At 37.3% G+C, this 12,209-nt stretch overlaps 1 protein-coding gene across 2 annotated transcripts in view; it reads right to left on the bottom strand.

Moving 5' to 3' along the window:
• The window catches only part of syt14a (synaptotagmin XIVa), a 45,509-nt gene that overhangs the window by 16,852 nt on the left and 16,448 nt on the right, over positions 1-12,209 (bottom strand). For both annotated transcript variants that reach the window (XM_071471421.1, XM_071471422.1), the window contains exons 3-4: positions 6,408-6,560; positions 3,220-3,447 (exon numbers count right to left, since the gene is read on the bottom strand). In XM_071471421.1, coding sequence (XP_071327522.1) covers positions 3,220-3,447; positions 6,408-6,560 — 381 coding nt within the window. The remainder of the gene's footprint in view (positions 1-3,219; positions 3,448-6,407; positions 6,561-12,209) is intronic.

Below are 12,209 nucleotides of genomic sequence, written 5' to 3'. Positions count from 1 at the left end.
TTAGATTAGTGTGTTGTGGATTAAAAATAACCTGATTGTGATAATCTGATGTCACAAAAAAAAAGAAAGTTTAGAGAAACTGCAAATATGATTGAATTTCCTTTTCGGATATCTTTTCTTCACGCCCTCTTTATATTTTACAGGAAGAAATAATCTGCTACGAACCTTGACTTTTCAATATAATGCTTGAAACCTTTAAGGGTATTTGACTCACACAAACACTAGACCTTTCATAGTTACAATTTTGTCATATAAATAAACCAAGTACATTTCAAATTATTGCTGCCAGGCACAATGACTCAAATTCCTGCCTCTCTCTTCCTCACAAGGACTCTTACTACCACTGAAAATGATTCAGCTATGACTTTGTACAAAAAACTCTTGAATACAGTGTGAACTGCTTCTTTGAAATGCATTCATTGAAAAGCCTTTGCTTTTTAGTTAAAGGTTGGTGGAGATTTGTTTGAAGGCTACCCATATTTCATGGTCCCATCATTTAAAAAAAAAGAATATTACTTTTCAGATTATTTAAACGTGTTACCATTTTGTGTTTGATAGATTAATTTCTAAGAGCCAGAAGGAAGCTAAAGGTCAATAACAGGAAAGATTAATAGTAACCAGCTACCATAAAACGGGGTCTAAAGAAATCAATCAGGAAAATAACATATAACATATAATAATTTTTAAAGGGTCAAAAGACAAAAACGACTCACTGTTCCAAATAATGTTCGCATTAAACTACATTGTCATTTAAAAAATAATTTGTGGTAAAACAGCTGTATGTGGCACCTTTAAAACCATGATTTTTGTCACTGTAGATACAAATGAATAATATGAATAATTTGCAGGCAACACGCACAAAGACGAATGAACAATAATCTGATTTTGTGTCCCTGTTCGTGGACAGCAACAAATCAGTAATCTAGATTGCTTGTTCTCACCATTGTCAGAGAGCCACTTGACTGTCAGCCAAGAATCATTGATTAGCTCTTATCCTTAAAGCCTCGAAATGAACAATCACTGCAACTGAGAGACAGAGATTAAATGAGGCTGTTGTGTTTCGTTTTGCCACTTGTCCTTTAGAAAACCTGTTGGTATTACAAAAATGAAATCATTTTCAGGAATTTTTGTGTATGCGCTCCAAAATGACCTGAAATTCGTACAGCCCTACTTTTGCTGGTACCCCACTTGAATCTGGTCCCAGATTACCATGTATCTGATATTCGACTGCGGATGACAGAGACCATCTAGTGGTTATGAGGAGACGCACAACTTTTGCAGCACTTGCATAACAACATCCTTGTGCAGTATGTTGCGTCTTTACTAATGGAGTCAGAAGCATGTCATGCACTATTTATCCCTCAGCTATGAGTTCAAACATAGCTTTAAATAGATGGTGCCAGACACTCAGCCTTGGAACCCACTGTCTTATATAACACAAAGCTGGTTCAGATGTGATTCACCAGTTGAGGACCCCGGCAAAGATTACACTGTTTCTGTCTTTGAAAAACATTGTGAGACTTAAACATGGCTGATTACTTTCTGAGGATGTCAAACTCAGCACATGATATTGCATCTTTGTATGTGTCCAAACAAAACAACCGTGTTAGAATTTGCAAGATACTGCCACCTCCCCCAGGCCTCCTCTTTATTTTAATTGATTGTGTGTCTCTTATATAATGCAAATAATCTATCAATGGCTCTCGAAAGCTGTTGTTACAAATCATAACATCCAAGTTCTACTTTTTATTTCTTTTACCTTTCTTGCAGCTATTTTTATTGACTCATTTGATTTGTTTTATTTTGTTAAGATTTGAACAATTACTCTTTGTAACAATAAAAAAGGACATATTTTATTTGCTTATGTCTGTTCTTTGAAGAAATAGTTTGTCACATAATTTTATTCATGTTCTTGCTGAGAGTTAGGTGAGAAGTTTAATACTACTGTCATATCTCCCCGGTAAGTACTGAGCCCCAGCCAGCAGCCGGTTAGCTTAGCATAGGATAGAGATTGGAAATGGGGGCAAACAGCTAGCCTGGCTCTGTCTGATGGCAAAAAAAAAACAGCCTACCAGCACATCTAAGGCTCGTTATTTAATTCATTATATCTAGTTTGTATAATTTGTACAAAACCTAGGTGTAAAACTATGCTAACCAGCTTCTGGCAGTAGCTTCATACTTAGCGTACAGACATGAGAGTGGTACTGAGCTCTTTATCTAACTCTCTGAAAGAAGGTTAATTAGTGTATTTTCCAAAATGTTAAACAATTCCTTTGATTTTGGCTTTTAATTAAATATGGTTTTCAGTCATTAGTCACTTTATTTTATTGTGTCGATGTTGTAAATTGTATTTTATTGTATTTTATCTGTTATTTTATTGTTGATTTTCTTATGGGTTTTTTGTTTGTTTTTTTTTCCTATTGTTTTTATAGCTTTTTAAATCTATTTTATTGTATATCATGGTCAGCTTTCTTACTTGACTGATGTCATGTCAGATATGTTACATGAATTAAATGATTGATTCACATTCAGGGTTGAGTTGAAGCGTGTATGGTACTTTTATGAAGTTAAATAAATCAGCAGTGCTCACTTCCAGTCAAATATTCTAACACATAAATAAGAGAACAAACTGACTAATCCAAATAGGTCAGTGCCCATGTTCTCCTGTGGGTTGGTCTGTGTTGAAATAGAAAAAAAAGAAAAAAAGATTTCCATCCACCACGGTAAATACCCTGTGATGACGAATGTGGCAGATGGGAAACAGAGATGCATCAAATAAAAAAAATTAATAAATAAAAGAAAAAAGAAAAAGTGTGAGGCTGCGGCTGTGCAGATTATGCAGACAGTTGACTGTTTCACAACCCTCCCACGGAGAGTGTGCTGAACGGGAACTTTGCTTTGATCACCTCTCTGGATTAACTGACAGTGTGCACCAGTGTGTACGTTGTGTGTGGTGTGCTTGTGTTTGTTGGCATGGTGGAGATGGAGAAGAGTCTGTACAACTGACTCAAGCTCGCTGCAGTGATAAGAGGGAAATATCTGTTCTAATCTTACTGCAAATTTTGATTGTACGGTTGAGGTGTCCTTTGTGGATGTTCTTGGAAAAATAAACCAAAAATTCAAAGTGACTATAAGGAGGAATAACCTAAAACCACTTATGAATACTAACAGGGAAGCATAGTGTTTTTTCCTAATTCATTTCACAGAAACAGATCTTACCGTCGTCAGCTGAAGCTTCACTGCTGTAGCCGTCATAATCCGCGGTCAGGGGGCTGTACTTCTGCCGGCTCTCCCAGCTGAAACCTCCTGCGTGTTTCACATTAGTGGCTGCCTTGGCCCCTCCCCTGAGGCCCTGGGAGCGGCTGACTGCTTCCTGATACTGACCCATCAGTTCATCCTCACTGTCCGATGATGAGCCCTGCAGGTCGGCGTCGGAGTAGGCCTTGTCTGTTTGGGGTACAGAATGACGGCCTGGTTACAGTGGGACAAGCTGAGATGCAAAATGATTTCTCTCAAGCAAAGAGAGCTGGTTGTTGATTGAAATAAAGTAGACTGGCAGCATCTACTGGCCCAAACTGTGCATTGTTAAAATGACACTTAAATGCTGTAATGAAATAATGATGGTCGTGGTGGAAATTTTTTTTTTAATTTAATTGAAAAAATTAATTCCTTTATTTATTTACTGTTTTGAAGTATAAAAACATGAAAAAACATTGACAGTATTTCATTGTGGCATCTGTTGATTGAACCACTCTGGACAGAGAGTCAAAGCTTTGTTAAGGTGTTAGTGTCTGAATGCACTACAATCTAAAAGGAGGATCTGCACACCCATCCAGTGATGCTGTTTTCTGGACTTTATTTCATTTCTCCTGCATCCCATTATCCAGATTATCCTCCGGTGTCTTGTGTGTGTTGAATTTGCTGAGAAAATTACAGGATGTCATGATTCGTTTCCATTTATGGTTGTGGGTGTCGTAACACAAGTGACATAATCCATTCTCAAAGGTGTCAGATGTTTTATTTTTAATCATTATCTTATCAAGGATTCTAGGATGCATAATAAATATGAGTCCTGAAAACTTGCATGGAGCCTCACCTTGTACAGTATGGATATTTGAGCAGTTTTGACTTGTAATAGATTTCGCTGTCATCTACTCTGCCTTGGTCTCATCTTTTATATTTTAAATATATTTGTTTTGAAACAAATCGTGCTGTTGTTTTCTGAGAAGATGTCAATAAGGGAACAGCATTTTTCAAGGTTCAGGTTTTATAGGCCAGCAGACAGAGAACGCTGCATCGGATGACATGTAAAAACAGATATGTTTGTGCATATGCTCACAACTCAACACGAACCATGGAAGATGGTTCTGCAAACAGACAAAAAACACTACAAAGACAGTCAGAGAGAATAATACATAGAATAGAAACGGATGATCAGCTTGGTATGATTGCATTTAAGGTGAAGCATTTGCAATATGTGAACTTAACAAACTTTTCAGTAGCCAGATATAGCCATGGTGCAGATTCTTGAGGGTTTAATGAAGGTTTCTGGCAACAGTCATGTTGCCATGGTGCTCTGCCTATTATCAGACATATTATGCAACATACTGTCTTGTTATGAAACAGAAAAATATTTATGGAAATGTATGAAAAAATCTTCCATACAGAGAAATCTAATATACCGACACACTTCTTATGCAGAAACTTATCGGTAATGAATTGTAAACTACAATATATAAGCAAGATCTTTAAAAACCTAAATATAAATATGTGTATATGGCAATTTTGAGGCTGGTTACAATAATTCCTAATGTACTGCTCACTCTCATATAAACCTACATATATGGGAGGGAAATGAAAAACAGAAAGAAAAACAATAATTTAAAAAAATTATTGTTGGTACATTCTTGAAGAAAACTAAATATTATTGATATATATATACAACAAAATTACCTAAAATCATGACTCATGTCGCAATTGCAATATCTGCCGAAATAATTGCAAATATGATTTCTTTGCATATCGATCGTATTTTAGAATATGTTAAATATGTTTTGAATATATATGTTTGTCAATACACTGTATTAGTACAACATAGGAAGAGTTGCTTTTACACCGTCCAACCACTGAAACACCAGTTGTAGCTTCATGTTTCTTCCAGGAGGGGGCAGCAGAGCTTTGAAATGTCTCCATTGCAGACTGAATAATCTCTAAAAACGAACTTTGCTTATTTAGTGTGTTTAGTGTCAGAGCATGAAGCATAAAGAATAAAAGATTTAGCTTCTATTAAAAATACAGATTCTAAAAATTACACGTTTAGACACAGACAGGACAGTTTCAATAGATTGTGTTATATAATTAATACAATTAATAATACAATTTAACACAAGATGTGAACAATAAACTAAATTGTCCCATGTTGCTGTTGAAATAGCCATTCTATAAAAAAATAAAGAAGAGAAGAGCTACACACCACAATCACCTAATCACTTTACACAGCCTCCCTTTGTTTTTAACTGAGTGTTTACCAGGTGGCTTCTCAGGGTAGAGGTGGCTCCCCGTAGGGGCTCCCCTGGGCCACCAACCTTTTAAACTTCTGAAGCCCTGTGGACAGACGATGAGTAAACAGCCCTACATCTGTCAGCAACAGTAATCCCCTCATGGGTTGAGAAAGGCCAGTGCCAGTGGAAAATGTCTCCATGCAGAGGTCAGGCCTCATGCTGCAGTCAGAGACATGGGTCCATCATTTTTACAGAATTTTACAAGTGACTTGAGTCTGGCTGATTTAAAGCCTGGGTGAAACCTCGAGAAGCTCTTGAAAAAGGTCACTATACAATCCTGAATAACTGGAAGTGTAAGTGTAGTTTGATTTACTATACTATCTTTCTCGTTGTTAGAACTGTCACATAAAATCCTGTTGTTTTTTTATTTTCAATCATGATTTATTTATTTATTTTTTTTAGTTTTGTTTTTATACGATATCTGTCGATATCTGTCCAGGCCACACCATTTAGGAGAAAGTTGAACATGCAAGTTCTAAACTGACAAGTTTGCAAATACAATCTCTTTTCTCTACCCCAAATATCCAACCCCACTTTATTAGGTTTTGTCCAAGAACTGAAAACTTGCTAATGGTCTACAATCTCTCAAAACAGTGTAGCCCGATATGTCCCAAGTGGCAACTAACATGGATGTATATTGAATACAGGGCACTGTATCCCTCACAGAAACCAGTCTAAACTTGACTAGAAGCATAAAAATGCCATTAGCATAGGGCATTAGGTGTATTTGAAAAGAGGAAAATCCAGGATTTGTGTAAAAGAACAAAAATGATCTTGAAATGTCCACAAGAAACTTAACTGTTGTATAAAACCACTCCCACTGTGTGTGTATAAATGCAGCCTTGCCTTGCAGCTCTGTGTTTTTCCTGAAGTCATCAAGGCACTGAAGGCTCCCTGGGTTCTCTAGTGCCAACTTGTTGTTGAGGTACCAGAACAACAGGGTCATGAGGATGATGAAGAGTCCAATGGCCGTCAGAAACCCCAGCACCTCTGGAGAAACTGAAACACAGAAATTGAAATTAAAGTTGCTGCTGTTTGCCATTTTAAATATCAATATATTACGATTGTAAAAAAACAATTTTAGCATAATTTTGATGAACAAATGAGAGCAAGCTGAAAATGATTCTACACTCTGCTGCTCAGTTTTGAAACACATTGCTGATAAACTCTTTTCTGTCATAAACAGGATGTTTCTTGCTGTCTCTTATGTATGTTGCTACTTTTACTGACCGTTCACTCACTTTTTTGACACAATTTGATCATATTTGCATAAAGCAAACTCCTGTCAGTGGAATGGCTCTATTCTTTATTTTAAATGAATTGTTGTTTTATTAATATCAAAATTAATGTGGCTGGTTTATGTTCAGGGCATTGTGGGGTACTTTTATTGTGAAATTAATGTTTTTAATGCAATACTCAAAACAAGAAGCCCATTTTCTAGGGCCTGGGAGAGACAGAAAACAAGTGCATGAGAGAGTGCGGAGAGAAAGACAGAGGTTGTATCACTCTAGTGACACAACTTGTTGGTTGCCATGGCAACAGGCTCAGGTGCAACATCACTCCAGACCCCAGACACGCAGGCCAGTCAAATCTCATTAAATGCACGGCTGACTGCCACACATCAGCAGACTCAGTTTGGTTTGGAGATAAACATCATTAGATGCAAACAGGATTTGTTAAACCAGAAACCGTAGATTAAAACCATCTGAGGGAGTTTTTGACAGATGAAATCCAGATCAGCTGTATGACCTTCCACCACATGTACGACCTTCAAACAGCTTGATGTAGGTGCTATGTGATCATGAGCTGTGCACCCAGGGGAGACTTCTTTTCTTAGCCGTCAGAATGTTATGTTTTTTTTTTATTACAATTTCCCTACAATTATATTTAAATTACATCATTCATTTCCACTATAATTTCTTTTTTTTACCCTCCACATACATGCCACCAGGCCACACTCACTACCCCATAAACCAGTCTACCCATGATCACAAAACACAGATACATATGACTACCTCACATATAAATATTGAAAAATACACACACACACACACACACAAACACCATGTTATTTTCATTTTTACATCTCTATGACTGTTCTTGTTTTTGTTTGTTGTCATTTACATGTCTGTCCATCATATGTACCCTTTGTGTCTGCTTTTGTTATGTTAAGTCAGTTGTTCTTCGCTCCGGTAGCAGATCAACTTTGTCATATCAAAGTGATCAAATGAGCTTAAAGCTGCTGCCAACTATTTCATTATTTCATGTAATCCTTTCAAACTGGATAAAACACAGATAATTTAGCAGAACATTTTCATTTTCATACAGACCTCTCCAAAACCTGCTTTGACCTAAGAAAATAGTTGACATTTTACACAGTTAATGTGTTTTAATTAGAGGCAGAAAATTACAGAATTCACTTTTAGTGTGTCGTGCTAACAGCATGTCTCCAGAGTATGAGTGGGTCACTGAAAATTCACAAACTGCTACACATTAATAAGTGAAAATGCTCCGGCGTACTAAACTGTCACTTTGTGTTCTGCTTTGTTTTCCCGGCATAATGAGAACAGGCTGTGGACACTGATGATGATGCTGATGAGGCGCTGAGAACAAGTTAGAGAGGAGTGCAAGATGATATTAGTCTCATGTGTAAATACACACATCATTGCAAACAGCTGTCATGTTAGAGACGTTTCACACTGACCGCATCTTGTCTTATGCTGTCAGTGGAATTAATTCTTCAACAAGTGGAAACCCATTAAACAAATCATCTTTACAGCTTCATAGATTAGGCACCCTGCAAAATTTAAAAAGGGAACTGCACCCATGACACCCAGATACTAAGAGGAGCTATGTGGCCATATGTGTAATGGCAGTAAAGAGACTGCAGGATTTCACAAAGTACAGTTTTATGTACTCTGCAATAAAATGGCAAATACTGTTTCTTGTTTCCTGGTGTTGCAGCAGATGTTTGTATTCAGTGCATTATGCAGGATAGACCAGGAACTTCACACTCTCAAACACAGCATACACACACACGTCAAGACAGAAAACATATGTGTGTGTGCACCACTCTGTATTCTGTTCATCATCCACAGTATATTGGTGAGAGGGGTGTGGATTGTGGAGTGCAGTGGGAAAGAAAAAGCAGACCAATGAAAAGGTTGTGCAACACAATCAGACTAGTGACTGACTCCGCTGCAGGCCCACTTTCACCGGACCAAGCTTAGAGAGAACATTTGAAAACGATCAAAGTTAAACTGTTTAGGATCTAGAGCATATCAGATTTAAAATACTGCCTTAAAGAGATACTTGATTAAATTGATAAAGGTGGGGACTCCTATATTTAAGAAGAATGACAAAATTGTAAGGAACAGATGATGATGGATGAAGACTCCACTGGTTACAAAAAGAAGTCAGTTTGTATTGAAATCTATGGGAAAATGACCCCACTTCTCGCTTGATTTATTACCTCAGTAAATGTTTTCCTAAAAAGTTTAAGGTCTCAATACAACATGATGTTCACTTTTTAAATTATGGATTTTCCTATATTTTGTAGGAAAATAAACTACTAGGGCTACTGTGTGACTGACAGACTGTACCACACACCTGCCTGACAATCAGGATAGAGGACAGAGCAGCTCTTCAGCTCTACCTTTCAGCCAAATATGGTTTCTTCTGGTTTCAAAAAACCAAATTACAACTCGAGCCTTCTACACAGCAGTTGACAAACCAATGGGTGACGTCACAGTGGGTTGCCACTTTCTGAAAGCCCAAGCTACAGACTTGATGCAACTGTTTTTGCAGGCTAAGCAGCACTCTGCAACATGACCCTTATGTGTAAAATCAGTGGAGTGCCCTTTTAAGGATCCTGGGTGCACTAATATAATTTAATCTCCTATCTGTTAATAATTTCAAAATAAAGATCAAGCATTAAAATGGGATAATGCGCCCATGTTATTGCCATTAAAACCCTGATTTAAAGCTCTGAGATTAAAGGACTAATTTACATGAGGTGAAACAGAACTAGATTCTCTATATCAGCAGCTGAACAAATGGCTGAGACATTTAACAATATCACTGAGTCTACTGAAGGGTAAGTAAGAAGACAGAGGTGATAAAAGAGACAAAACACAGCACAATTTGAAAGAATCCATTGCTCACTCCTGAAATTACTGCTGAGCTCATCCACCAGGATGAATGAAGCAAAATGAAAACCAGTTTATGTAAAGTCTATTTTGTTCACTTAAATTAAATGACTGCCTGAGTACAGATGGAAGATAATGAGCTCATGTGGCAAGAAAGTGTACTTTAGGCAAAGACTGACGTCTTATTTTCTGATCAATGATAATGATGATGATGTGCTTCTGTTATTTATCATGCCTGAAACAATTAACTAGACTCAGCTATCAGTGTCACTGTGAATAATATTACTGCCTGCACTTTTACATTTGTTTCACTCTATTTGTTTATTATATATATGTGTTATTATCAAGTGTAGTTTGTGCACATGAGAAACAAGGACCTTTAAATCTAGGTCTGATAAAAGTAAAAGTATATTCCTCTTATGCTGAAGTCCAGGATGACAACAGTGAACAAACGTCTATTTAAAGCTTTGGTAAGTGGAATAGAAGTGTGGCTTGTTCAACACACATATCTACTCCGTTATAAAAGGAGCAGTCCAGTTTGCTTCAACAATAAGACTGTTACATATTCACTGCCAGACTCACTCCTTCACACCTGAAGAAGTAGAAAAGAGTGTTACATAACCCAATGTTAGCTGTTATTTCTTGACTTTTTATCTTACAAAGATGCACGTTTGCACAGGAAAAAAAAAGATTTTCTTTGTTTTTTGAATTAATGCATTGTGCTCTTGGTTAAATTTGCCTGCCTGCAATGAGCCTGGATTATTGTTTGGTAGCTCGCCATGTTTGGTCACATGGTGAGGTGGGAGCAGGAGGCGTTATCTCATGGGAATGCCTGTCTGCTCACACTGTATCAGCTTCTCACTGTTGACTGAATAATTCACAGCACAGATGGAGCGGGATCCTGCTCTGTATAATTCCCAAACAGGGAAAAGAAGATTGAATCACAGAAACCCACAGACAGTTTTTCTCTTTACTTTGGACTCCCTGACTATATGCTATATATATATATATATATATATATATATATATATATATATATATATATATATGTTTTATTCTATAAACAAACTCTGTATTCAGTCTTCATTCCTCTCTTTTAATCCCTTTGCCACACTCAAACACTGCACGTTTAGTGCTGCTATAGGGACCTGTGGTGCTGTAATGCAGAGTAGGTGCTGTGTGGTGTAGGATGTCTATCACCATCTCTCATTTTCCTGTTTGACTGACTTCACCAAATCAACCGTGTTCCATTAAAATACTGAGAATAGCCCTTAGATAATGTGCGGAGGAGCGAAAGATGACTCACAGGAAGATTAAACAATAAAAGTCTTTGTTACACAAGAAGCACAGAGAACAGTGATGTAGGGAAGTAACTTTGTAACCATTATAAAGTGAAGCACGCACCTTTATTAGAGTCTGTGTTTAGAGTGGATTTAAAGGATAAGACGCAGCAGAAACTCCCACACTCCCACCTTTACATTCTTCCCTTGTGATTACAATAATTAAGATATAAGAGTAAACTGAGGAAAAGGAACAAGGGACACAACTACTTACATCTAGAAAGAATCTGAATACAGGAAAAATATGACAAACATCTGTGGCTTTCACAAACTGTCTGTTTTACTTGAACTAGTTTATGATGTAAGTAAATTCAATTGACACACTGTTGCTACAGGTTAATTTTTTTTATTTTTTTTTGGTATTATTCCTGCTTTACCATTTGTTTAAAAATAAAGATAAGGTCAATTCTAGTTGCAGTAGAATTCAGGAGTTATTAACTGGTGGGTTATATCAACTGGATGAAGATGTTTACTTAATTCAGTCTCAATCGCAATCAGCTAGAACCACTAAAATGTATGTTTGCAATTTTATCATCAAGATCAAAAAAATCAAGGACTGTTTGACAGCAAGACTCAGCTGTCGTCTGTCATCAAGAGAGGGATTTCTGATGCTCATAAGACACATTGGAAGAACTACATCTCCCACAATGCCTGGGAGCACTTACAGATCCCCTGTGAGGGAACAAGAGGACATTGCTGGAGGAAAAGTACATTTGGGCTGCTCAGCTGACCCTGTTGCCATGGCTACCCGACTCAGGTATATGGCTAAAAAAGTAGATGGTGGATGGCTGATGACAACACCTAAAGTTGTAATGTTTAGGTTCAGAGTTAACCTTGATAAGTTATTCTTGATATTTATGCTTGTTCATCGCAGTCATTGTTGCACGTCTCCATTGTCTTTGTCGTGTTTAGTCCACATGGAAACAGTTGCCATGTTGAATGTCAAAAAGCACAAAATCATCTCAAAAGCACAAAGACACCCACACACTCCACAGCCAGCACATAAGCACTCTCACCAGCTCTCCCATACACACTCCCACTCATGTTGAGACAATGCTCCGAAGCACAATACCTACTGTGTAGTCTCAACACACACACACACACACACACACACACACACACACACACACACACTCCTTTGGAATCGGTCTTCAACAATC

Source organism: Trachinotus anak, unplaced genomic scaffold (assembly GCF_046630095.1).
Source record: "Trachinotus anak isolate AG129_WGS33_773 ecotype Australia unplaced genomic scaffold, CSIRO_AGI_Tana_v1 ptg000033l, whole genome shotgun sequence".
In the NCBI taxonomy this organism is placed as follows: domain Eukaryota; kingdom Metazoa; phylum Chordata; class Actinopteri; order Carangiformes; family Carangidae; genus Trachinotus; species Trachinotus anak.
The sequence above is the reverse complement of the archived record's forward strand: the minus strand, read 5'-3'. Positions and strand labels throughout refer to the sequence as shown.